The sequence below is a fragment of the Podarcis vaucheri genome, assembly GCF_965113315.1.
Source record: "Podarcis vaucheri genome assembly, chromosome: 8".
In the NCBI taxonomy this organism is placed as follows: domain Eukaryota; kingdom Metazoa; phylum Chordata; class Lepidosauria; order Squamata; family Lacertidae; genus Podarcis; species Podarcis vaucheri.
In genome coordinates, this window is record NC_138766.1 from 94,731,972 (window position 1) to 94,757,242 (window position 25,271).

Genomic DNA, 25,271 nt, shown 5'->3' on the forward strand with positions numbered 1-25,271 from the left:
CACGCAACACAGCAGGGCCAAGGGCTCACAGGAGCCCCCAGGAGCCAGAGAGAGCCCCAAACTCTGTGCAAGGCAGCAGGTGGCTCACCACTCTTGCAAGAGCTTGGCTCGCGTCGGGAGCTCTTTTGGCACAGAAGGGGCCTGCCCTGCAGAATGCCCTCCCGTCAAATGATGGTGATGATGATGAATAATGATGATAATAATAATAATAATAATAATAATAATAATAATAATAATAATAAATTTAAAAAATAATAAAGCTTTATTGTCATTGTACAACCTGTGTACAATGAAATTAAATGAGTAAAATGAAAATCAGATAGGTGGGACTTGTGGAAGCCCACTTAACAATGTTTAGAAAAATAAGGCTATGACAAGAACTTGTCCGTCTTGTTTGTCTTTTCTGCTTGTGCTTTTTATTTGTGTTATAAAATGAATAATTTTTTTTTGGGGGGGGGGAAACACACCAAAAAACCAATGAAATTAAACGAGTCTCTCTCCCCCCGCCAAACAATCTCTTCTTAAACAATACACCACCTCGTAAGTCAATTTCGCTATGTTATTTTCCATTCAGCAGCCTAACAGCCCACGGATAGAAGCTGTTTTTTAGCCTGTTGGTACAGCTGATTATACTTCTATATCTCCTGCACGAGGGCAGAAGTTTAAAGAGGTGCTGGCCGGGGTGTGAGTCACCCCTGAGAATTTTTCTCGCAGGGAAAACAGCTCTATGGCATTCAGAAGACATCTGAAGGCAGCCCTGGGGGCAGGGAAGCTTTTAATATATGAGGTCTTCCTTTTTATATTCTGTTGGAAGCCGCCTAGAGTGGTTGGGCAACCCAGTCCGATGGGTGAGTTACAATTATTATAATGATTGAATAAACTGAGCACTGTGAATGGCAGTTCTCCTCTGCCCCATGCACAGTCCAGTCAGGTGCGAGGTTTCGCACTCTCCACCAGGCACCACGCAGCCAGGGGTGGAGCCGGGGAGACACAGCCAGTGTGCCAGATTGGGAGGGCTGCCGGCAGCACCAGGCGGGCACCAGGCCCCGCTCCCCGGTGGCTCTGGGTCTGGTGCCAACGCGAGGGACTGCAAACGAGAATGCTCCAGACACACCTGTGGTCCTGAGCAGCCCAAATATCAGGCCAAGCCAAGCAAAGGCAGCCCTGTGGCTGCGGGAGGGAGGGGGACTCACGTTGACATTCAGCTTCTCCCGATAGAACTCCAGGACAGCCGCGCTCACTTCCACGCCTCGCTCCCTCTCATGCTCCTTGGCGGACTTGATCCAGGGGCTCAGGTACTGCGGAGGCAGAAGGCGGAAATGGCAGCTCGGCCAGAGAGATCCCACAGAGGGTCCCCTTGCAAGAGCCCCCAGAAGGGGGCAGCAGAGGCCGGGCAAAGGGTGGCCCTGGGAGGAAAGATCTCTCAGCCCTTTGCCCGGAAGGAGGGAGCTGGTGTCTTGGAGCAAGAGGGTGGGGGAGAAGGGGGCAGACAGGATGCCTCCCCCTCTCTCCAGGGACTGCCACAGGTGGGCCAGGGCGGCTGCTCAATGCGCAAGGCCCACCCACCATAGGAGGGCTATGGGAGCCCCCCGGGTCTCTCTCCTTGCTCCCCCTACCTCAAACATGGTCTGCAGGCCGTGGGGCGTCATGTGTCTGTGAAGGATGCTCTTCAGCAGGTCCTTGAGGGCACGAAGGGTGTCGCACCACAGAGGCTGAGCGTGGAAAAGGAAGGGAAGGTGAGGCCCAGGGGCCGCCTCCTGCCTCCCACCTGGGTGAGAAGGCTCCACACAGCTTCTCTCACCCCCCACCCCAGAAGCCCAGTCCCATGTCCTGTGGAGCCCAGAGAGACTCCTGGGAGGGTCTCTGCCTCTGCCCGTCCCGGGCGCCAAAGGCCCGTCTGCACAGGCCCAAGCGGAGGGGACCCAGGGGTGAAGCTCCCCCACTCAAAGCCACCTGCAACTCCCCCCGGGAGGGGGGCCAGTTGACAAACGCCAGAGGAGGAACCATGTCGACCTGCGGCAAGGAGTTCCTCCAGTGCCACCTGGACAAGGGCAACCGGGTGCATGCCCAACAAAGCGGCCAGCTGGGGATGGAAGGGGCTGCTCAGGCAGGCAGGGAAGGGGGGGGAGGCAGAGGGAGCTCCGTACAGTCGTACCTCTTTGTGCTCAGCCTCCAGCCCCCCATCCTTCTCCCTGGGGGCGTCTGGCAGGGGCAGGGGGAGGACGCTGCCCAGACAGGTCTCCACCAGCTCAGCTTTCTCAGCCTCGCTCAGAGGCGGCTCCAGGACCCTGCAGAGCAAGTTAAGGGGGCCTGGGAAAAACTCCTGAGCAGGGGCACCCCTAGGGGAAGGAAAGGGAAGAGCTCCACCCAAAGCATCATTCATGTGTGGCTCTCAGATCTGGTGGGCTTAGTTCATTTTATGGAAGTGGCACTAGACAGGTTTGGAGGAGCATCAGTGGCCAAAGAGACCAGCTGGACACCAGACAGCTCTTGGCTTCCTGGCAACCTCTCAGCAAACCCCTAAGTCTGAATCCCCCCCAAAAAAAACCTCAGCTGGGCACCCTTGTGGCATCCCCGGCTGGTGTTTCCAGTTGTGCCTCAGATACAGGCTGGGGGGGGGGAAAGGATACACCAGGAACATGCAGGCCGTCATCGCCTTCTGGCGGATGGGAGTTCGCAGGGAGTCCAGAGGCTCCGCCTTGATAAAATCCTGCGGAAGAGAAAGCGTGAGAGGAGGGAGGCCGGCCGCCACAGCCCCTGGCCCCTCCCGGGATGACGCCCCCTCCCACACTGCAAGCCTTGTGGGAGATGCGGGGGCAGATTAGAAGGACAGACAAGGCAGCCGTCTTCAAAGCTGCGCAAAGGAGGAAGAGGGGTGGCCAAGGTTCACAGCCCAGCAGGTGTGCATCTAGGACCCCTCTGCAGATGGAGCAGGCGGCCCAGAGAAACTGGGTCCCAGACAGGGAGGGGAATGCACTCTGCACAGGCTCAGAGCACTCTGCAGCATGTCACATTCTGCAAGTGCTGGCCCTACGGACCATCCCCGGGGCCAAATCCCTCTCCTGCCATGGGCATGCACAGGGCTTGGGAAACAAGACTAAACTGAGAGCCAAACGGGAGGAGCAAGTGAGGAGGACACAGGCCAGAAACGGCTGCAAGTCCCATCCATGGCAACATCCTCTCCTCACCATCATCTGTGAAACCAGCTCCGCCTTGCGGGAGAAGGTGAAGTCGCCCGACTGGGTGCTGTTGCAGATGGCCTGGCAGATGAGGCAGATGCTCCGGATGAGACACAGCTTCAGCATCAGGTCCTGAGGGCAAAGATCCAGGGTGGCACTGAGGGCACCAGCGCCAGCCTCACAGCCCCTCTCTCGCTCGGAGGCGGGAGGGTCGACTGCCACCCACCCACCCAGGGGGGCTTTTGCAGGCCCAGAGGGGCAGGCATGGTCAGGAAGGGAAGGCCAAGTGCAGGAGGAATGTGGAAGGGGCTGAGCACCTGCCTCCCCCTGAAACATGGCCAGAATAGGGGGTGCTCCATCCCAAGGCAGAGGAAAGCAAAGACACACCCCAGGAAAGAAAGCTCCAGGGGACCCGGGGTCAAAGGGGGCCGTGGCCAAACCTCCAGCTGCTCGGAAGCAAGTCTGGTTCTGCTGCCCTGGGCTCTTCTGCTCAGGAGTGCCCTCTGCCCCCATCCCACCCCCCGGCAGGGCCCTCACTGCCGGGGGCCTCAAGGTCAACCCCACCCCCAGTGAGGGGAGGAGGACGTAACACCATCTGGGCTTCCAGGCCAGCATCTCAGAACACCCAGCGTGACCCCACCAGAGAGATTAGTGCAAAGGACAGACCGGAAGAAAAATGTTAGTGCGAGACTCCTTGCAATGGGCGGACACACCCAAACACACACACCCCTTTCCAGGGGCACTGGGTAGCCTCAGCCTCGCCTTGGGGGTGAGGGCAGAGTTAGAAAGTGGGCAGCCGCTTCAGCCCCTTTATGATGCCCTTGACATGGGGAGCTGCCTTATACTGGTCTATCAACGCTCAGTATTGCCTACACTGGCCGGCAGCCGTGGCTCCGCAGGGCTTCAAGCAAGCGTCTCTCCCAACCCTACTGTGAGATCCCAGGGGGGATTGAACCCTCTGCTTGCGATGCAGATGTTCTCCTCACTGGGCTACACAGCCCTTCCCCTTTCTGTGGACCAGCTGCCCAAAGCCCTGCAAGGGGGCAGCAGCAGCGGCAGCAGCAGCAGGCAAGAGCTTGCCCAGAGCTTGCCCTAAGCAGACTGCGCATGCGCTTCCAGGATCAGCTGGCAAACCAGGGACCGGTTCCTTTCTGGCCAGAGGGGGGCTTGGGGAAGGGGTGGGATTCGGGGACCCTCTTCTGTGCGGCAGGAGATGGCCATCAGCTTGCGCATCCTGGCCTTGACAGGGCAGATAGACGCCAGCCACAGGTGCTGAGTTGTGCCAGCTGAACCAATGGGAGCCACGGGGCAGGGAGCCTTGCCCCCCCCAGCCTTGCCCCCCAGCCTTCCTCCTAAGAACTGACTAGAGGAGAGAGAGAGGCAGAGCGAGAGGACAGAGCGAGTGCGAGCCCAAGGGCCTGGCACTGTACCTTGGTTTCTACTTTTATTCCCAGAACCTGGACAAAATAAAGGAGACACGCATTAACCCTCCCGGAGGCCAGGACTGAGAGGCCACTGAAGCTGCCCTCCTCCCGCCCCCCTGGTCACGCCTGACCCCAAGACCCCAGGCTCACCTTGGTGTTGAAGTAGAGGAAGATGTTGCGGAGGATGTCGGCATCAATCCGCGCCAGAACCAGCTCCTTGGGGGCGTGCTTGGCCACAAAGCCGTAGCACAGAATGAGGGTGCTCTTCACCTTCTCCACCTCGTTGTCACTGCGATCCTGGAGGGGGAAGGGGGGAGAGTTACGGGTCGAGTCGGCTCTGGATCACTGATGGAAAGATTTCAAGCAGCAATTTATTACGCTTATATTTTATGATTGATGCTAATCTTGTCCAATTTATTTACATACATACTGTATTTTTCGCTCCATAAGACGCACGTTTTTCCTCCTAAAAAGTCAGGGGAAGTGTCTGTGCATCTTAGGGAGCGAATGCACTGGGCGGCAGAGGGATCCCCCAGCTACCACTGCAGTCGCGAGTTGAGGGATGCCTCCGCAGCCGGAGCCATGGCTCCCGTCTGTCGCTTGCTGTGCAGCCAGCAGAGAAAGAGCCGCTGCGCTGCTCTCGCTCTTCTGGCTTCACAGAGAAGCGGGAGGAGGGATGGACAGGAGCAAGAAAAGTGAGAGCCGCTTACATGCTCTGCGCAGAATTTTTTCTTGCTTTCCCCCCTCTAAAAACTAGGTGCGTCTTATAGTAAGATGCATCTTATGGAGCGAAAAATAGGGTTCTCTCTAGATATTCAGTTGTTATAAGTTAATGATGCTTAGAATACATAAGCTCTCGCATAGATCCATCTGGGTATTGTACAAACACACAGATCCTTTAAAAAAGATAAACAGTGGAATACAAAAAGGGAGGCGTGAGGAGGTCAAGAAACTAGTGAATGAGGTATAAGATATGAAAATACTAATCTTTTTTCTGTTTTCTTTTTTGGTGTTCTTTCTTTTTTCTATTCTGTTAACTGTTTTTTATTGTATACTTCTATGTGTTTTGTTTTGTATTTTCCCATTTTTGTAGCTTTTTTGGTGTTTGTATTTTATGTTTAAATTTTGAAGCTTTTGATTGTTTGATAAATATTATTTAAAATAATAATAATAAAAAAGATAAACAGGACACGGCATGAATCTCAAGTAACGGAACCAAACACTCTTCAAACACCTCAGATGAGGGAAAAGTGTGTCTTAGTGATGCTCATACCTTGAAGATACTGAACAGCCCTGCGGATTTTTTGAAGACGTCCGACTTCACAAACTCCTCCAGCTTGGCAAGGGTCTCATCCAGGTGACTGATGGCACACAGCCCCAGGCAGGAGGCAAGGCCCTGGAGGGAAGGGAGCAGACCCGGGCGTCAGGGGACAGCAGCAGGGCCAGCTGGAAGGCAAAGGAGACCAGGCAGGGGCCCCCCTTCCTTGCCCAGAGCCCTCCTTCTGCCCACCCCTTGGGGCAGGTGGGGCTGTTGGGGCAGCCATTCCAGCCCCCTCACCTCTCGCTCGGCCTCCTCCTGATATCTGGCCGTTTCCAGGAGCTCCTGGAGTTGCTTCCGCACCAGATCCTTGTTTGGACAAGCAGCCAAGGCCGTCCCGATGCATTTGTAGAGGAAGTTCTGGTGCGCAAGAAAAAAAGGGGGATGGGAGCCGCTGTAACGACTGCCCACCGGGAACTGTCCAGAATTTGCCCCCCAGGACACAGCAGACCCCAAGGAGAGAGGGGGAGCTGGGCAGTCCCTGGCCTAAAGAGAGCGGCAACCCCACAGCCCCCTGGCAGGAATCACTCAGCCCAGGTCAAGAGCCAGGAGGTTGGATCCTGACCCTGCTCTCTCCTCGCCCCCTCCCCATACAGCCCTGGCCACAGACCTTCTCCAGAGGAGACCCGTTGTAACTGCTCAGCTGCCTGCCCATCTCCAGGAGCAGCTGACTGGTCCAAGGTGTGTCCGAAATGGCCTCCAGGGTCTGTCGAAGGAACTGCGGGCAGAGGCATTGGCATGGAGGGAGCGCGTTAGCCCAAGGGCACGGCCAAGGATTTCGATAAAGTCCCCAGCAGAGAAGAAGGGCAGATCAAGTGGGTGGATTATGCCGAAATGGCGAAAGTCACCGGGAGAATCAGAAATCAGGAAGACCAAAATTTTAATAAGGAATTTTATAATTTATCTTAAAAACTATTGTAAACAGTTAAAATCATCAGTAGGATTGGAATAACACTTATAGTTTCATGGTGTATTTTGGACACAATGGAGGGGTAAAAGATTTGGATTATCATAAAAGATGCAGGAAGGAATGATTAACAAGAGGACCCACAAAGGGGAGGAGGGAATAAGTCCAGGAGATCCTTTAGAATTATTTTTTAAAAATAAATTTATTCGGTTTTCAAATTAAAATTTTACAATCACAAACATGCAACATAAAAACAAGATTCCAATGAATCTCCCGGACTTCCCTCCTCCTCTTCGTGGGTCCTGTTATTGATCATTTCCTCCTCCATCTTTTATAATAGTCCAAATGGTCTTTAGAGCCTTGTTTCTATGTTGTATGTTGGATATGTGACTGTAAAATTTTAATCTGAAAAACCAAATAAATAAATTCATTTAAAATAAATAAATAAATCAAGCATTTTGACTCCAGTTGCTGGAAACGGCAGGAGGGGGGAGAGTTGCTCCTGTGCCCGAATCCCACTTGCAAGTTTCCCTTTGGGGCCCCTGTGAGACCAAGAGGCTGGAGCAGACGGGCCCCCTTTGGCCTGATCCAGCCGTTCAGAAGCTCCCTTGCGCTCCCCTCAGGCTCTGCAGGAACCAGAAGCACCACAGAGCCCGGGAGGGAAGCCAAGTGCGCCAGGAGAAGCTGCGCATGAAGCCCAGGGCTGCAGCCTCAGAACCACAGGCGGGTCTCATCTGAGCCCCCTAGACTGGGGGGCGGGGGCGGGGCAGGGAGGCACCCAGAAAGAAGAAGTGTTTGGATTTGATATCCCGCTTTATAACTCCCCTTCAGGAGTCTCAAAGCGGCTAACATTCTCCTTTCCCTTCCTGCCCCACCACAAACCCTCTGTGAGGTGAGTGGGGCTGAGAGACTTCAGAGAAGTGTGACTGGCCCAAGGTCACCCAGCAGCTGCAGGTGGAGGAGCGGAGACGCGAACCCGGTTCCCCAGATTACGAGACTACCGCTCTTAACCACTACACCACAGCTGAGGAAGCATCAGATTGCGCTGCTCAGGTGTGCAAGGAGCAGCAAGGTGGGCCTGTCGCTCTCCAGGAAGAAAAGGACCCCGTCACTGTCACAGAGCCACGTTTAAGAGGCTGGAGTTGGGGAAGCGAGGGAGGGAGGGAGGGAGGGAGGGAGGCATCTGGACCGGGGCATCAGCAAACCTCCTGGTGAACCATCAAGAGGGATGCTCAGCTCTGTCTGTTTTTATCTGTGCACAATTTATCTGTAAATATTCCATATTCAGTAAACAGATAAAGACATTAGCAGGATTACTGCAATAACCTGCAAGTTTTATAACAGTATATATTTAAGGAAGATAATTAAATGTGCAAGTTAAATGAATTTGGATCTGCAAAAGATATTAAATAAATTTAAGGAACAGCAGAAAGAGGGGGGAGTCAAATTTTGGAATTTTAAATGGATTGTAAAACTAATGAAATGTGTAAATTTGCAAAGTGCGTATCTTTAAAGGACTGCTGCTCCGCTCCGAGGGGCCCCTCGCTCAGAGGAGGATGGAGGAGCCGGGCTCACCTGGAGCAGCTGGTCTTCCCATTCCTTCTGAGACAGAGAAGCCTTCGTATTTGCTGGAAGACAGAGGAGAGGGGATTCACACAAGGATACCTGAGGACCCCCCAAGCTCAGTGCTCCGTCCCCTCCTGGCTGGGACTGGCTTCTCTTCACATCCAAGGGGGAGTCTTCCTCCACCCCCACCACCCCCCAAGCTATGCAGTTCAGGCTCCTGACACGGAAATGGCAGACCCAACACCTGCCATATTTCACCCCCAATAGAGCTGCTGTTTCTGCTTCTACCGCCACAGATTCCCTGGAAGGATCCTGTGGACACCAGAGCCTCAGGGGGCTGCTCTGCATTCGGGGCCAGGCTCATAGCTGCCACTATGTGTGGAGGTGCCCCCCCCCCCGGTCAAAAAGGGGGCGGCAGAAGAGTCAAGGGCTGGGGTCCCAAGCGAGGCAGAGGTGCTCTGCGGCCACCTCCTCACCTTTACCTTCCAGGTGTTCCACCAACGCAGGGATCTGCTTGCCCCACAGCGGCCCCAGAGCCTTGTGGACGCTGAGGTGGAGCACGTTCAGGAGGCGAAGGACGGCGGCAGCACGGCCCTCCCCCGCGTAAGGCTGGGAAGAGACGACCTGGGAGGGAGAAGAGCAAGGGGGGTCGCAAGGGCGCCTTCCTGGAGCCACAGACAGAAAGCCCTTCCAAGTTGGGGAGGGGGGAGCTTCCAGCACAGCCTTTGGCTGAGAGCAGCACCCGGGCTCTCCCTGGGGCAAGAGGGGGCTGATCAGCGGGAGACAGCAAAGGACCACCTCTCAGGGGGGCTTCAGGTGTGATTCCTGAATGGCAGGACTTTGGACTAGACCTAGGAGTCAGGGGTCAGCAACCTAAGGCCCATGGGCCACAAGCAGCCCACAGGGGTCGTTCAACCGGTGCATGCTGTTGTTTAGTCATGTCCGCCTCTTCGTGACCCCCTGGACCAGAGCACCCCAGGCCCTCCTGTCTTCCACTGCCTCCCTCATGTTTGCATCTTCGAGAACTCTGTCCCACCATCTCATCTTCTGTCGTCCCCTTCTCCTTGCACCCTCCATCTTTCCCAGAATCAGGGTCTTTTCCAGGGAGCCTTCTCTTCTCATGAGGTGGCCAAAGTCTTGGAGCCAAAAACCGGTGCATGAGCTGCCCCCAAACCAAGCCGCCCTCTCAGTGAGTCCCCGTGCGCTGTGCTAAAGTGGCCTGGGGACTCGCTTCTGCGGCATCATAAATTGCATCTGCGCAGATGCAGATGCTGAAAATCACTGTCGTGCACACACATACACACACACAATCCTGCCCACAAAGGAATCTCTGCTGGAATGAATCGGCCCAGGCGAGGTAAACTGTGGGAGTGCAAATATCCAGAATGTGGGGATCAGGTGGGATTGCTACGAGGAATTATAAAATATGGAGCAAGCCATTGTGTCCGCCATGAAAGCATGGCGTTGACTGGGTTTGATTCATTGACAATAATTTCTGATCGAATCCCACAGGCCTCTGCACCTCTGCCATTTGCTTTCTCTACGCCTGACAGGCACATATAAGCATTCTAAACACAGGCCAGTTGCTTCACTGGGCATCCTCAGTATATAAAAACAGGTTAGTTTAATCTTTAGATATATCTTAAGGGCCAGGAAGAGAGTTCACAAGGAGAGGGCAAATACTGCCATCCTATTTATTCCTGTCTATGACCTCCGGGGTTTTGCTGAATGCATTCCTCCTTTTATTCCTATTTTATTTACTCTGCACTACATATGCGTGCTCAAGTAGGAAATAGTTTCTATGTAGTTAACAGAATTTCTTCTGATCTGACTTTCTCCCACGTGGGGGTTTTGAAATGCTCAGAGGAAATCTGATTGGTTCTTATGAACACTGTGTAAAAAGTTCTTTTGTGAATAAAACGACCTGGGCCAAGGGGTGGGCAGTTTATTATTGACACTTCCTCCCAAGGTCTTGCTGGTCAAGCCTCCTGTGTATTTTATTAATCAGAGTCCAATCTTTCCTTGCTTTGGGAATGCTACAGTAAACCTTGCCGGCCCCTGGTCTAAACCCTGTCTTCACTAGAGATCCAGGCAGCTGGAAGGATCAGAGGACCCGGCCTGTGGAAAGAACAGCTTCTGGACTGAGGACAGCGCCATGCAGTGCTTTGTGGGTGTCCCTGTGGGTGTCTGTCTGGCCACTGAGAGAGCAGGACGGTGAGAGGGATGGGCCCCCCCGGGCCTGATCCTGCCACAGGAATGCTGTTGGGCTTGCCGCAGGAAGCTGGGTGCCACCAGCCTTCCCTAGGCCAATCGTGTTGGGCAGGAGCCCCCTTGCAGCTCAGGCGCCCCAGCGAGGAGCCCTCTAGGAGGAGAAACTGCCTGCAGAGAAGACCTGCGCCACGTGCCTAACTGGAGGGCGGTTGGGCACAGGGAGAGAGCGCCTGGACTGGCGAGGGGAGAGCCATTCTCCAGGGCACGGGGGCGTCTCTGCCGGGGTTGAACGCACCACCCCGTGTGGCTTCACAGGCGTTCTCACCCATGGATCAGACCAGCTCCTCACACTTACCAGAAGCCTTGCCAGGAGAGCATGAGGGGTTGGAAGCGTGGCTGCAAATAAAGAGGGGAATAAACAGTAAGGCAAGACCTCCTGTGTCCACGCACTGTGGAAGAAAGCAGGCGTGGGGGGCAGTAGCAGCAGCATCTGCATTCTGCAAGGGGCAGAAGAGCAAAACCCCAAGGTCTCTGCCAGCCTCCTTGCAGGGAAGAGTTCAGGTCCCGGGGCCTGGCCTGGGCAGAAGCTTCAGAAATCAGAGCTGGTCTGCGCAGGACTCAAGCTGCAGCCCCCACCCCCATTAGGCTGTCTGCAGCCCCCCCCCCCGAAAGGTAGTTTGCAGAAGAACAGCATTTACAACATCTGCCCAAATCAGGCAACATCTGCCTTCCGCTTGCGCAAGCTGACTTTGTGAAAGCAGAGATTTCAGCAAAGAGCCAGCGCTCCCGGCAAGGACGCACCCAGCCGGCCTCAGGGCAACGGGATACGAACCCCCGGCTTCATAGAGGAGCTGGAAGTCAGGCTCATCCTTCTCTTGCCTCTGCGCAGCCAGGAAGATGAGGCTCTTGCAGAGCGGGGTCAGGGCGTTGCTCAAGTGGATGGGGATCACAAACTCCAGGAGGTACGGCCAGAGGACCTGCAAGGGAAGGGAGAAGCAGCCTTGGTGAGGCAGAAGAGCAGGGGCTCCCTGGAGCAGGCAGGCAAAGCCAGGTGATGCCGGAGGCTCCCCACCTCCCCAGCGCAGCCACTGCAGACCGATGAGCGCATGCCTCAAAATCTGGCCCTAGCCAGAGCATTCCAAGCAAGGCAGAAGCCACTGGTGCAGCGCCCAGGGACCCAGAGCAAGACCCACATGCAGCTCAGCGCCTGCTGATCTTCTCAGGCTCCAAACCGCGTTGGAAGCTCTCGGCGCTCCCTTTGGAGGCCCCCAAATCCCTGGGACACTTTCCAGGTCAGGCAACGGACTGTACCACACACACTGCAGGGAGCGCGGTTTGGTCATAGCTGCCCCATGCAAGAGCACAGGATGGGACGGCCGCTCTGCAGCTGGTTTTAAAGAGGACTCTGCGTGACCAGCCTGTGCTAGATGTTTGGCAGCACTTGGTGGAGCCCGGCAGAAATCCTTGATCTGCAACCCAGGAAGCAGCCACGTCAGGCCCTTTCCTTAGGGAGACTCACGTCGGCCATCCTGTCGACCGTGGTGCTGATGAGGAAAAGCGTGTTCACGCTGATGTCCCGGACGTGGCCGTCCGTCAAGTCCTCCGTTTCCAGGGAATGTCTCCGCGGGAGCTGGGGGGGCTGGACAGAATCAACGTTACATAGGTAGAGAGCCCAACCCCCTCCCCCAAAAAAATCCCACTTCGCTTCTCACAAGGCCTTTGCAAAGTGAAGCCACCGTGGACACGGGATGGCAGGTGGGTCCCACAAACGCTCACTGAGACCCTCGGCACCCCATCAGCCCATGTGGGAAGATTGGGGACCCACCCTGAGGCCTGTGGGGGCCTGGAATTCCCAGGGCTAGGTCAAGGGAACTGAACCGGAGAAACTGCCTTGGACCCGGGAGGAGATACCCACAAATGGCTCCCAAGGGTCAGCCCCCTGCTTGTTCCACAGATCTTGAGTTGAGGAGAGGCCTGGCCTTGAGGCTGCCTGCCTGGGCCCTGCTGCTCCTCTGCCAGAGCCTCACCTGGTCCGTGGGGAGGGCACACTGGCGGACGAGAAACTCGATCAGGGCTTCTCCGCCTGGCTGCTCCAGGTACCCGTGGTGGGCCATGGCGCTGATCAGTTGCACCACGGCCCGCTTCACCTGCGGAAAAGCACCCGAGGAGTTGCCAGCTGGGTGGGTTGCCCTTGGGACCCTCCCCCCTCCTCTTGCCCCCCCCAAGACTTCAAGGGAGGGGGCTGCACAGAACTGCCCTGCACACAGGTCTCCAGAGGAGAGTGTAGTGATCAGATGGGATTACTATGAGGAATTATAAAATATGCATCAAGCCATCGTGTCCGTGATGAAAACATTGCATTGACTGGGTTTGATTCATTGACAAATCCCACAAGCCTCTGCACCTCTGGCCATTTTCCCTCTACGGCCCATTTCTCTACGCCTGACAGGCACGGATCCGCATTCTGAAACGCAGGCCAGTTGCTTCACAGGGCATCCTCAGTACATAAAGCTAGTAGGTTACTTTAGAATCATAGAATCCTAGAGTTGGAAGAGACCACAAGGGCCATCAAGTCCAACCCCCTGCCAAGCAGGAAACACCATCAGAGCACTCCTGACATATGGTTGTCAAGCCTCTACTTTGATGTAGTTTGTTAATCTTTAGATAGATCTTACGGGCCAGGAATACTACCCATCCTTCCTCCAATGTCTACTGCTTATTTATGACCTCCAGAGTATCCTAAAAGCATTCCTCCTTGCTCCCCATTTTATTTACTCTGGACTACTATGCATACTCAAATTAGCTCTTTGTAGTTTTAACTTTTAACTTTGTCCCCACGTGGGGTTATTTGAAATGCTCAGAGGAAATCTGATTGGTTCTTACGAACACTGTGTAAAAAGTTAATTCGTGAATGAAATGACCTGGGCCAAGGGGTGGAGAGGAACTATTATGCGCACTCCTCTTGCTGGTCAGGCCTCTGTGTGTATTTTATTAATCAGAGTCCAATCCTTCCTTGCTTTGGGAATGCTACAGAGAGCAGGGAGGGGGGCTCTTGCTGCCCTGGGACTGCTACCCCAGCACCACGGAAAAGCCTTTCAAAACACCAGGTTGCACAATTCCAGCCTCCCTGGCCTGACTTTAACTGCAACCTTTCAGGGCAGCTGCCCTGAGTGGGATGATGGATTTCCTACACGAAAAACAGGCCTAGGCAGCAGCTCCAGGCCCCCTGCCCAGAAAGGGGAGCCACGTTCAGTCCTGTCATGGATGAGGGGCTTGGCCTGGCCATGTCCTCTGAAAGATCCAGACTGTCGCCAGGGGCAGCAGCTGCACTTGGCTGGGCAAACTCCTGCCCTAAAGGGTGCCTTAGGCAGGAGGAGCAACTCCCCCCCCCCCGCATCTCTAAGTGGAGACCACAGGCTGGGCACAGGGGACGCCACTGTCCCCTCTGGCCCTCCGGCATAAAGGGCAACTCAGTGGAAGCTTACAGAGCAGAGAGGGCTTGAGGGAGGCATATAAACGCTTGCAAGAAGCTTCTGGTGTGCACTGAGCCTGGCTGGAAGTTAGCAGAGGAGACATTGAGGGGAGGAGAGCTGCCACTTTCTCCCCCCCCCCACTCACCTTATTGCTGTTGTCCTGCAAGGGCAGCTTCATGGAAGAGAGAATGAAGGGCTTCTTAATCTCCATCTGAGAGGCTGGGCAGAAGAGGGACAAGCAGAAAGGGCCGTTTAGCCGACCAAAGCTCCACGCAGGCGCAAGGCAGCCCTACGCCACCACCCCAGCCCCACCTCCAGCCCTCCATGCTCCTTCGACCAGGGAGCACAGCATGGGACCCACAACTGCCCCCAACCCAGAGCTCTGAAGACTGCCACCCATGGAGGAAAGGAGTGTGGCCGAGGCCACGGAGGCTATTTGGGCAGTGCTGGACAGCAGCCAGGCAACGCAGAGCTTCTCATGAGGAGACACCCAGCTGCTTCTCTGTCCCAGCCTCAGAGCGGGCTGAACCGAGGAGGGGGATAATCTGCTCCTGCTGGAGTTCACCCACAACACCCTCCCTTTGCAGTCCTGGCTTGCTCATTCTGAATTGGCCCAGCCCTGGCACAGCCTGCTGTGCGGCCCCCAAGCCTGCCTCTGGCGGGACCTCACACCTTTCTCTTTCAAAAAGGGACCAGGAGAGATTGCTGCAGAGTTGCACTTCCTGGCCCAGGCCTTTTCAGACAACCCAACAGAACGACCCCGAAGAGTCACAGCAAGGAGGACAAACCGGGTCTAGACCTGTGGTTCCCCACAGGGGGGCAATTTGATGCTTAAGGGGGGCAATTCAAGAATGAGTGATGAACAGTAAATGGCCCTTTAGGCTTCCTTCACATGAACAGGAGTTCACTTTTTGAATAATAAGAATTATATGTCACAGGGGAAGGGGAGATCAGGGTTTTAGAGATGCTTAGGTGGGGCATGGCCAAAAAAAAGACTCAAAGAAGGCGAGAGGCAGCCCACTCCAAGCTCACCCACCCTTGCCAAAACCGGGCGTGGGATGAGCCAAACTGCAGCCACGGGGACCCAAGTGCAGCAGTGTAAACAGAGCCTGCTCCTGAGGAAGTGCAGGGGGGCATCTGGCCACAGCTGCTCCTTCTCTGGGGAGCCTAGGAAAGGCAGCCCCCCCTCCCTCCCCTCCCCTCCCCTCCGTCACTCACAGGCACTGTTGATGATTTGGCGTAGGATGGTGAGGGTTCCCACGCGCGTCCGCTCATTGCCCGACTCCAGCTTTGGAAGCAGAAATCCCAGCAAACGGTCCGGGAAGGAAGAGGCTGCAAGAGGGAAAAGTTGAGACCAGGATTGTCACCATCGTGCGAGGAAGAGGAGCGGCCTCAGTACTGGATTGGTGACCATTTCTTAAGCTGGGCTACAGGCTGGATAAACTATGAGGAAGGGGGAGGCTTGCGTTTTCTTGCCGAGTTATTTTCCTGCTTAATTGTATGCTAGTTTGTTGTTTAAATGCATCTCTTTGTGCTGAAGGGGGGCGTTTATATTTCCCTACTAACAGTGGTAAAATGAGCTGTAGTCCTATCTTAAAGGAGCAGGTGGTCGATGAGGCCAGGTGTCTTTAATGGTTTTATAGCCAGTCTCTTGCTGAGCCGTGCTTCCTTTGGGTGAGTGTCCCACATTGCAAACTCTTTTGGGGTATAGTTTTGGAGTTTAAACTGTAAAATGTAAAATATAAAGTGTTTCTAATTTGTTGTAAAATCAGGCAATTGCATTTCATCCAGCAGAGCTTTGCTGTTACTGAAGGCAAATGAGCATCATGGTCACAAATCCAAAACATTCAGGATTGGCACAGTCCATAAGAAATCCGGTTGCAGCAGACTTCACTTAAACTTACAATAACTTGTCATAAGTCTAAAACCTTAACACCAAACATAATACTGTGCTCACTCATCCACTGCCAGGGCAGCCTTCCAGGTGGACACAGAAAGAGCTCCAGCCCAGGACCTGGAGTCACAGGGGAGCCTCCTCAGCCTTAGGCAAGGCCAGTCCTTGCACCAATCCAGGAGCCAGGGGGATCCTGTGCAGCAATAAGGGAGCCAAAATGGACACGTGTCACAAAACCATTTGATGACGGGGTCAGGCAGCGGGAGAGAAGGACTTAAGGATTTGTCGGTTGGATGTTATAAGCTGCCGTTCAAGTCAAAATGACAGAAGATTCCAAGGCAGTGTAGAAAGAAATGCAAAGTTACAACTACAGTGGATGCTCGGGTTGCAAACGTGATCCGTGTGGGGATGCACATTCGCAACCCGCAGCGTTCTCAACCCGCGTCTGCGCACGCCCAGGTTGCAATTTGGCGCTTCTGCGCACGCATGACCACCGAAACCTGGAAGTAACCCGTTCCGATACTTCCAGATTTCGGCAGTCCGTAACCTGAAAAAACAAAACCTGAAGCGGCTGTAACCCGAGGTAGGACTGTATGTTGTAACATAGACAATACAACTAAGAGGAATAAAAGCATTCCACAAACTAAAGCAGTGTTTCCAAACCGGTGTTCCGCGGCACACTACTGTGCCGTGAGACGTTGGCTGGTGTGCCGTGGGAGGGAGGCGGGCGAGTCGGGCGGCGAGAGGCGGCGGCGGCGAGGATCCGCGTTGAGCCGGGGGCGGCTCCGCGGTGGTGGTGCCGAGCGGCGGGGCAGCGCGCGCAAAAGGGAGGAGCGCGAGACAGCGGAGGAGGAGGAGGCCGGCATGTCCGGGCAGCAGCAGCAACAACAGCAGCAGCAACTCCCGGCGACGGCTCCTCCTCTGCCCGCTATCGCCGCCACCACCACAACAGCCGCCGCCGCCTCAGCTGCCGCCGTCCCTCAGTCCCTCGCTCTGCTGCCTCCTCCCACCCCAGCAAGGGGAAGGGAAAAAACATTCACTTTTGTGCGTCCCTCCCGGCGTGACGCTGCGCGCTGACGTCACGGGGCGGGGCTTTAATGGTGGTGTGCCGCGAGATTTTTTTCCGGTGAACAGGTGTGCCGTTGCCCAAAAACGTTTGGGAAACACTGAACTAAAGATACCATAATTCAAAAAGCCTGGACAAACGAGTTCTTAAGTTGACACTGAAAAGTTTGTGGTGCCAGAGCCAGAGGCTCTCGCTTGTGAGGGCGTTCCACTCACTCAAGGAGCCACCACAGAAAAGGCCCTTCCCTGCAGCACTGAGAAATGTGCTCCATTGCCTTCAACATGTTGTGGCTCTTTTCTGAACCTTTTCCAGCTGGGAACTTGAAGACCCCCCAGCTCAAAACACTGAAGCAGAAATCCCCCAGCACCCCCTTCTGAAAGGAGAGGAGCCAGACTTTTGCTCCAGAGCCGATCCCACAAAACACCACGACCAAAAGCCAACGCGAGAGCCAAGAGAATCCACATGGGCCCCTTCCTCCCCTGTCCGGACACGGGTTATCCATCAAAGCTGCTCCTGGGCCAAACCCTGGCTCAAAAGCTTAACTGAAACGAGACCCCGTTTCAGGCTGCCCCCAGACACTTCAGGCACCTCGTCCCAAAAGGGGGGATTGGAAAATGGGAGATAGTTGTTCTAATCTTTTGGGTCCAGTCAGGATTTTTTTTTTTTTTTTAGACCAAACGGTCTCACGACCGCCTCCTTCAACTGTACTGGTGTGCTGGGACTGCAACAAGGCCCGCTGTGCTTCGTAAAAAAAGATAACGACAGGGCTCTAAGGAAATACAGGCTTGCCAAAAGATTACTCAAGAGATATGGGGAGGTGGAGAGAGAAAGAGGAAGAGCTCTTGCACAACGGAAGTGCGAACTGGAGGGCGAAAAGAAAAGAAGTCGCACTTCGACAGTGGACAAACATTGCCAGATGTCCGTGTCCCTGCCAGAAACAGCTCCTTGAAGAGCGATGGCTAGAGAGCCCTGTGATTTATGGCACTGCAGGAACCCCAAAGTGGGAAGGGAGCAAAACACAGCGGGGTCAGAGGCGACAGAGCAGCAGGGCAGCCAACCTTTGCAACCCCGAGGGCCAAAGAGGAAGTTCTGAATTTCGTTCCAAGTCACACGCACATGGGCTCCTATTGCTCAACATGTCACACCCAGAATTTTCAACTCTGCACTGTCGCCAGGAACTGCGGCACCTGCAGCGGGCAATGCCCTCCTGCTCAAGGACTCGTGACGCAGGACACCCAGCTCTACATTTTTGACCCGGAGGACGGACACATCAGGTGCAGCACACAGCAGGGGCCCGTAAGGCACAGCTGGAAGGGGCATTCCTTCTCCCAGGGCAGACCATTCTCCCAGGCACACATTGCCCCAAAGCAGGCAGCGGCTGTGCAAGCTCTGCACGTTGCAGAACAGGAAGGAAAAAGCTCCTCCATAACTGGAAGAGCAGAAGTCTGCTCCTCTCCAAGATTAGCAAAATTAAAAGCGAGACTTTGACTTACAATGGATGGAGTGCTTGCAAAAAGCAATGCAAGGTCCTGAAGTCCCAATGAAAGCCCTGCCCACCCTGCTCTCCCCCCTCCAAGCATTTCACCACACAGTCTTGAGGACTAGTAAGATGGTTGCTTCTTTCCTTTTCCTTTTTTTTTCTAAAAAAAAAAGATTATCAGGAAACTCAGCTCCACAATCAGCAGCAGCCACAGCCAACTCACAGTGGTTATCCAGAGAGAGAGAGGGGGGGGGAGAGATCTCCCTGGGCTCTTACCAAGCACCGTGAAGCAGCGAAGGACCTCATTGTGATTCTTCAGTTGGACAGGCGTGGAGGAGTCCAGAGGGGAGCAGATCTGCTCGAGGGAGGAGGAGAAAAGGCCAGTGAGGCAGGAACAGGGGGGCAGCCATTTCACTACATTTATTGTAGGGGTGCAGATATCCAGAGTGTGGGGGGCAGGTGGGATTACTATGAGGAATTATGAAATGTGAAGCAAGCCATTATGTCCGCTATGAAAGCATGGCGTTGACTGGGTTTAATTCATTGACAATAATTTCTGATCAAACCCCACAAGCCTCTGCATCTCTGGCCATTTTCTCTGCCTGACAGGCACGTATAAGCATTCTGAAACACAGACCAGTTGCTTCCCCAGGCATCCTGGGTCATAAGGATGATAGTCAGCTTTGATGTCGTTTAATCTTTAGATAGATCTTAAGGGCCAGGAAGGAGATGGCAAATACTGCCCTCCAGCCTCTCCTGTTTATGACCTCAGGGTTTCCTAAACACATTGCTTCCTCTTTTATTTACTCTCAGATATGTATGAATGCTCAGAGTAGTCTTTGTAGTTGAAAGAATTTATTCTGATCTGACTTTGTCCCACGTGGGGTTTTTTGAAATCCTCAGAGGAAATCTGATTGGTTCTTACGAACACTGTGTAAAAAGTTTATTTGTGAATAAAACAACCTGGGCCAAGGGGTGGAGAGGATTATTATTATACGCACCCCTCCCAGAGTCTTGCTGGTCAAGCCTTGTGTGTATTCTGTTAATCAGAGTCTAATCCTTCCTTTGCTTTGGGAACGCCTCAATTTATTATTATTATTATTATTGCTCTCCAGCAGCAGCAAGCCAGTGCACCACCTGGGGCTGCTGGGAAGGGTGGTCCAAAGCGCTTGGAGGGCCCCTGCCTAGGCTGGAGAGGCAGAGTTTAAAGGGTTGTTGTCGTCGTCCCCCCGGCCCCCTTTCCCCACCTGGAGCTGCAGGGCGTTGAGCAGGGCTTCCAGCTGCGTGTCCAGCGTGCGGCTGCCGATGTTGACTGCTGCCTCGAGGATCTGGCACAAGCTCTGCTCAGAGGACACAGGGCAGGAGAGACACAGCGCAGCCCCAGGTTAGCAGCCCCACCCTCTGGGGAAGCAGCCCTTTCCCAGCCCCACACCCAGGTGAGGCCCCCCCACCCCACCTGCAGACCAAGGGGAGAATGGCTCCTTCTCCGCATCCGGTCTTGGCAGGACTGCCCAGCCCGCAAACCAGACGGGACGCTTGGCAGCCTGGCCTCTGCCTCTCGAAGTCTTGGCGGTGCTCAGGGAAGGCAAGGGCTGAAGCCTAAAGGACCGGCGAGCTTTGGCAGCAAAGCCCAAGGACAGAGGCCCACAAGCCCCCGCCCTCTCTCTCCCCGGCCCCCTTCTCCCTGCCTACCTTGGACACATAGTAGGCCTCTGCTGGCTTCCTGTAGAGGGTCAGGATCCCCGGGATGAGGCGAGGGAGCTGCTCCTCCAGCTTCTCACTGGGCAGCAGGTGGCTCATGGGGCCTAGCGCCTCCACAACAGCCAGTCGAAGCTGCAAAGGGGGGCAGGGGGGTCACGGGACTTCTATTTTTTATTTATTTAATTTTTATTGCATTTTCAATTTTAGCATAATCACAGTTTCCATACATAATTCAATAAATTCAAACATCGCTCTGTCCGAGCATCATGGACCTCCTCCTGCCCCTCTCTCTGACTTCCGTACATATTTTTGCTTTGTTCTTAGAATTTCCATAGCCACCTTCTTACCTTCTCTCTTATTTTTGTATTTCCACTCATTAAATGTAAATCAGTCCCTTATATTCCCATTACAAAACATTTCAATTCAAAGCCACAAACGTTTTCAGGTGTTTAGAATGTTCTTTCAAATAAATAAATAATAATAATTTATTATTTGTACCCCGCCCATCTGACTGGGTTTCCCCAGCCACTCTGGGCGGATTCCACAAAGACCAAAAATACACTAAAATGTCACACATTAAAAACTTCCCTGAACAGGGCTGCCTTAAGACGTCAGGTAGTTGTTTATGCCTTTGACATCTGATGGGAGGGCGTTCCACAGGGCGGGGGCCACTACCGAGAAGGCCCTCTGCCTGGTTCCCTGTAACCTTGCTTCTCACAATGAGGGAACGCCAGAAGGCCCTCGGCGCTGGACCTCATAGCATTGCTCCCAAACAAGCCACCCCAGCAAAGAGAACCAGATTTAATTGAGATCCTGATAATTTCAAAAGCTCTCCCTTCCCATGCCCTGTTCCTCCCACTCCACAGTCCCTGGGTCTTCCAGGCCCAGCTGAAAGACTTCCTCCTCCTGCCCAAATGGCTCCCCAGCTCCTGCCCTGGCTGCCATCTTGTTTGCTCCTTATCCTGTACTCTAAATGGGCTGCATCTCACCCTGGAAGGGTGATTTCCTCTGCAGGACATACAGAGCAAGGGGCGTGCGCAAGGGAGAGACTGGGAGCCAGCTGATGTCAGCCGCCTCCAGCGTCATCTATGGAAAGGCGGGTCTATAAACGAAGGCGACCGCAACACACCGGCCCTCGTGGGTGGAGGAGTCACAGGGCCAAAAAGGAGAGCCCAGCGGCAGAGATTTGTCCGGAGCAGCAGGCAGGGGGGAGGGAAAGGCTCTCCTCCCCCAGGGACCCCCGACCCCCAGCCCCCAGCTCAACCTCTCGCCCCACCTTTGTTTCCCGGGTCTGCAGCCAGTTGTTGAAAAGGACTTCGTAAGCACTGAAGATGTCGTTGGAGAAGGTGTCTCGCCTCACCGTCGGGTCTGGCGCCTGGTCCAGATTCGCCATGTACTCCTGGATGCTCTCGCTGAAGTTCTGCAAAGCTATGGAACAGATTTCATGCCAGCTGTGGCTCCACACTGCCCCACCCAAGTTGTCCCTCAGCACATCTGGATGGCTTTAAAACAGGAATTCGTTTTTATCCTCCACAAATTGGTCTCCCGGCCATGAGATGCCTCCGGGATCAGAAGCAGCAGTCCCTGGGGCACCCAAGTGAGGGAAGGGGGTTGTGGAGCTCTTGTTCTGCTTGCAGGGTTCCCATAGTGGCCCCTTGGCTGGGCCCTGGGGGGCACAGCCCACCCCCTCTTAGCTTGATCCAGCAAGGCTCTTATGATGCTCAAAACTATCAACTGCCCTTTAGTTTCCCTGAGAGACAGAGCACAGCAGCCTTATCAAGATCTAGGCCCCTTGCCTGCAAGTCCAACATGCACAGCGCCCGCCCCCTGCAGGCCCCACCCTCAAGACTCTTTGTTTGAGGGGTGGGCAGGAGACCCTTCGCCCTCCTTGGAATCACCCAGACCAGAAAGACCCCCTTGCGACTAGTCACCTTGCGTAGGATCCGTTTGATGTGAAGGCCGGGCTCAGGAATCCTGGACCTCAGCAGAAAGAAAAGCTTCTCCAGAAATTGTCCTGAGCACAGCCTCCCCACCCAACATATTCTACAGAGGTTTGGGGCTTCTCTGCACCTCCTCTTTCCTCAACTCCTTCCAGGCACAGCCTGCGCTTCAAAGCTCCGTGTCCGGGCGCCTTTTGGGGGCTCTGGAGATTTTCCTGCGGAAGCCTGCTCTTTAAAGCTCAATCGGAGCAATTGGCAATCTGGGAAAAACCTGATGTTTGCTCTGATTGAGCACTAAAGAGCACTAAATATCTACCCTCAGATACAGCGCTTTAGAATGTGGACCCATGCCTGGAAAGAGCAGGGCAAAAGCTAAGTGTGGATAATTTTTAACACAAAATCAAACATACAAAATGTACAGTGGTACCTTGCAAGACGAATGCCTCGCAAGACAAAAAACTCGCTAGACGAAAGGGTTTTTTGTTTTTTGAGCTGCTTCGCAGGACGATTTTCCCTATGGGCTTGCTTCGCAAGACGGAAACGTCTTGCAAGTTTGTTTCCTTTTTCTTAACACCGTTAATATACTTGCGACTTGACTTCGAGGAGCAACTCATAGAACGCGGTGTGGTAGCCTTTTTTGAGGTTTTTAAAGACTTTGGTGATTTTTGAAGCTTTTCCAAAACTTTCCCGACACCGTGCTTCGCAAGACGAAAATAATCGCAAGTCGACAAAACTCGCGGAACAATTTAATTTCATCTTGTGAGGCACCACTGTACATGTAAAGAAGATCAGTGAGAATTAATACCACAATAAACAGGCTAAGCACTCAAAGCTGGAAATCTGACTTTTAAGAAGCCAGTCATGGGTATGGTTAATGGGTGCAAATGTTCTTCTCACGCTGCATTCAAGCAGGGATTGGCAACCTAGGGCCCAGGGGCCGGAAGCAGTCCACAGAGGCTGTTTAACCGGCCCAAGAGCCGCCCCCAAACTGGCTGCGAGTCCCCACATGCTACACTAAACTGGCGCAATACACCGCGGGGACTGTCTTCCGCGACTCCAGAAATTGCTTCTGCGCCAGCACAATTTCCAGCATCTGGGCATGCGCAGCAGTGATTTCTGGCATCACGCTGCGCCGACCCGGCCCACGGAGGATCTCTGCGGGAGTGATCCGGCCCATGCCCGCTAAGCCTTGCCAACCCCTGCATTTGAAGGTCAAAACATTAAGAGGGGGAGAGGACAAACATTTTCCCCCAACTTCAATTAGTGATTTTAAAGACGAGAGAGAGTCCAACAGTGTTTAGTAGTACAGTGGTGCCCTGCAAGACGAATGCCTCGCAAGACGGAAAACTCGCTAGACGAAAGAGTTTTCCGTTTTGGAGGTGCTTCGCAAAACGAATTTCCTATGGGCTTGCTTCGCAAGACGACAATGTCTTGCAAGTTCCTGCGGGGTTTTTTCCCTCCCCCCCTTTTTCTAAGCCGCTAAGCCGCTTATCAGCTGATCCGATCAGCAGATAAGCCCCTAAAAGCCGCTAATAACACTAAGCCGCTTATCAGCTGATCCGATCAGCAGATAAGCCGCTAAAAGCCTCCAAAAGCCTCTAAAAACCGCTAATAGCGCTAATCCGCTAATCCTTCAATGGGCTTGCTTCGCAAGACGAAAAAAACCGCTAGACGAAGAGAATCACAGAACGGATTCTTTTCGTCTTGCGAGGCACCACTGTAAATGTAGTCCCACCAACACATTCTGTGACAGTTTTGCACCAATCAGAAGACAGAGACGCACAGGCAAGCGTGTTCTTGGGCATCAGCCATGGCTTTGGGATGAGCCCAATGTGGCCATCGCAGTCCAGAGCATGAAGAACGCCACTAAATCAGCCGGAGAAATCGGAGCCACAATGCCTTTCCTACCTGATGGAACGCGGGGCCTATTTATCCCACTTCCTGTCCAAGAATCCTAAATAAAATAAAATTTGGCTCCTGGGCATTCAGTGACTTGACCCACAGCCCTCCAGGGACAAATGTAAGCTGTGCCCTGTTAATACGGACACAGGCAAGAAATCTGCAAGAGAACGACCAGGAGCAGAGTTTGGCTTGCAGGAGACAGAGGCAAGGAGCTTTCTGGGTTTGATGCCAACATCAGGCATGGATGGCCAGTGTCCCCATATTCATCGTTAGCAAGAAGCCTCACTGATTAACTTTGGAATGGCTGGGGACTGAGTGCCATTTAACGCCACAGCTAATGTGGGGCATTTAGAAGATGCCATCCTTCTTCAGGATAAATGCTCTTCACGGAGAGAAGGAGAACACACACTTGAGCATATTCCGATGTTTGGCCTGAGATCCCTTTCTGCCCAAGCGCTGAGCACATGCAGCGCTGCCTGCTCCCCTTCCACAAGGGCACCTACGAGCCACAGCTCCTGCCTGAGCCACCAGAGAGCGGGGGGGGGGGGGACGGGACCCTGGCCGCCTTACCGTAGCAGAAGACGGTCCTCATGTTGTCCTGCTTGGCCATCCCCAGCATGGGCAGCATGGTCCCCAGAATGGAGTTCAGGAACGGCACCATCCCAAACACTGGCCGGGAGGAGGAGAGGGAGGGAAGCTGGATGAAACCAAGTCCTTTGGGGAACTCGAACTCAGAGCGTCAGCCTGGATAACCTATGGGGAGCTGGTGGTGGTGCAGAGGGGAGCCCCCACACCTGGTCTCTGGCCCCAGAGGACACCTATGGTCTCCTAGCCACACCGTGGTTCCAGACCACCCATTCATGTCCTGGCCCCTCTCCTCTCCAGGGGGAGAGAACTGCTAGGGATTTGGAGGGAGGAGAGAACCACTGACCGTTGGTCATGGAGAGGTTGGCGAACGTCTGCACAATGAAGTAATGGGGCACGATGCCAGGCTGGAACTTGGTCAGCACCTCCTCCATCACCTTGTTGATGAAGCGCCTGCCAACCGCCACCAGGACGTTGCTGGCCGCCTGCTGCCACTCAAAGATGATCTCCTGGAGCAAACGGGAAGAAGAGGCCTCAACTGCAACATGGGCCTGCCCACCCCAGGCCCAGGCGCCCCATGGGGCAGGCAGGAGGACCAGGGAGCACCCACAGGCAGGTCTGGCGT

General features: G+C 54.2%; 1 protein-coding gene across 6 annotated transcripts in view; it reads right to left on the reverse strand.

Annotated features, from left to right (window-relative positions):
• The window catches only part of MROH1 (maestro heat like repeat family member 1), a 52,877-nt gene that overhangs the window by 12,775 nt on the left and 14,831 nt on the right, over positions 1–25,271 (reverse strand). For 4 of the 6 annotated variants that reach the window (XM_082235439.1, XM_082235441.1, XM_082235440.1 and 1 more), the window contains exons 5-28: positions 24,993–25,155; positions 24,632–24,730; positions 21,496–21,647; positions 20,211–20,351; positions 19,766–19,858; positions 18,795–18,873; positions 15,297–15,410; positions 14,224–14,297; positions 12,633–12,752; positions 12,125–12,244; positions 11,438–11,582; positions 10,961–11,001; positions 8,871–9,018; positions 8,404–8,456; positions 6,532–6,639; positions 6,162–6,281; positions 5,877–5,999; positions 4,754–4,900; positions 4,610–4,636; positions 3,189–3,311; positions 2,631–2,710; positions 2,156–2,288; positions 1,617–1,712; positions 1,194–1,298 (exon numbers count right to left, since the gene is read on the reverse strand). In XM_082235439.1, coding sequence (XP_082091565.1) covers positions 1,194–1,298; positions 1,617–1,712; positions 2,156–2,288; positions 2,631–2,710; positions 3,189–3,311; positions 4,610–4,636; positions 4,754–4,900; positions 5,877–5,999; positions 6,162–6,281; positions 6,532–6,639; positions 8,404–8,456; positions 8,871–9,018; positions 10,961–11,001; positions 11,438–11,582; positions 12,125–12,244; positions 12,633–12,752; positions 14,224–14,297; positions 15,297–15,410; positions 18,795–18,873; positions 19,766–19,858; positions 20,211–20,351; positions 21,496–21,647; positions 24,632–24,730; positions 24,993–25,155 — 2,604 coding nt within the window. The remainder of the gene's footprint in view (positions 1–1,193; positions 1,299–1,616; positions 1,713–2,155; positions 2,289–2,630; positions 2,711–3,188; positions 3,312–4,609; positions 4,637–4,753; positions 4,901–5,876; positions 6,000–6,161; positions 6,282–6,531; positions 6,640–8,403; positions 8,457–8,870; positions 9,019–10,960; positions 11,002–11,437; positions 11,583–12,124; positions 12,245–12,632; positions 12,753–14,223; positions 14,298–15,296; positions 15,411–18,794; positions 18,874–19,765; positions 19,859–20,210; positions 20,352–21,495; positions 21,648–24,631; positions 24,731–24,992; positions 25,156–25,271) is intronic. The other 2 variants (XM_082235443.1, XM_082235444.1) reach the window with 2 other exon arrangements.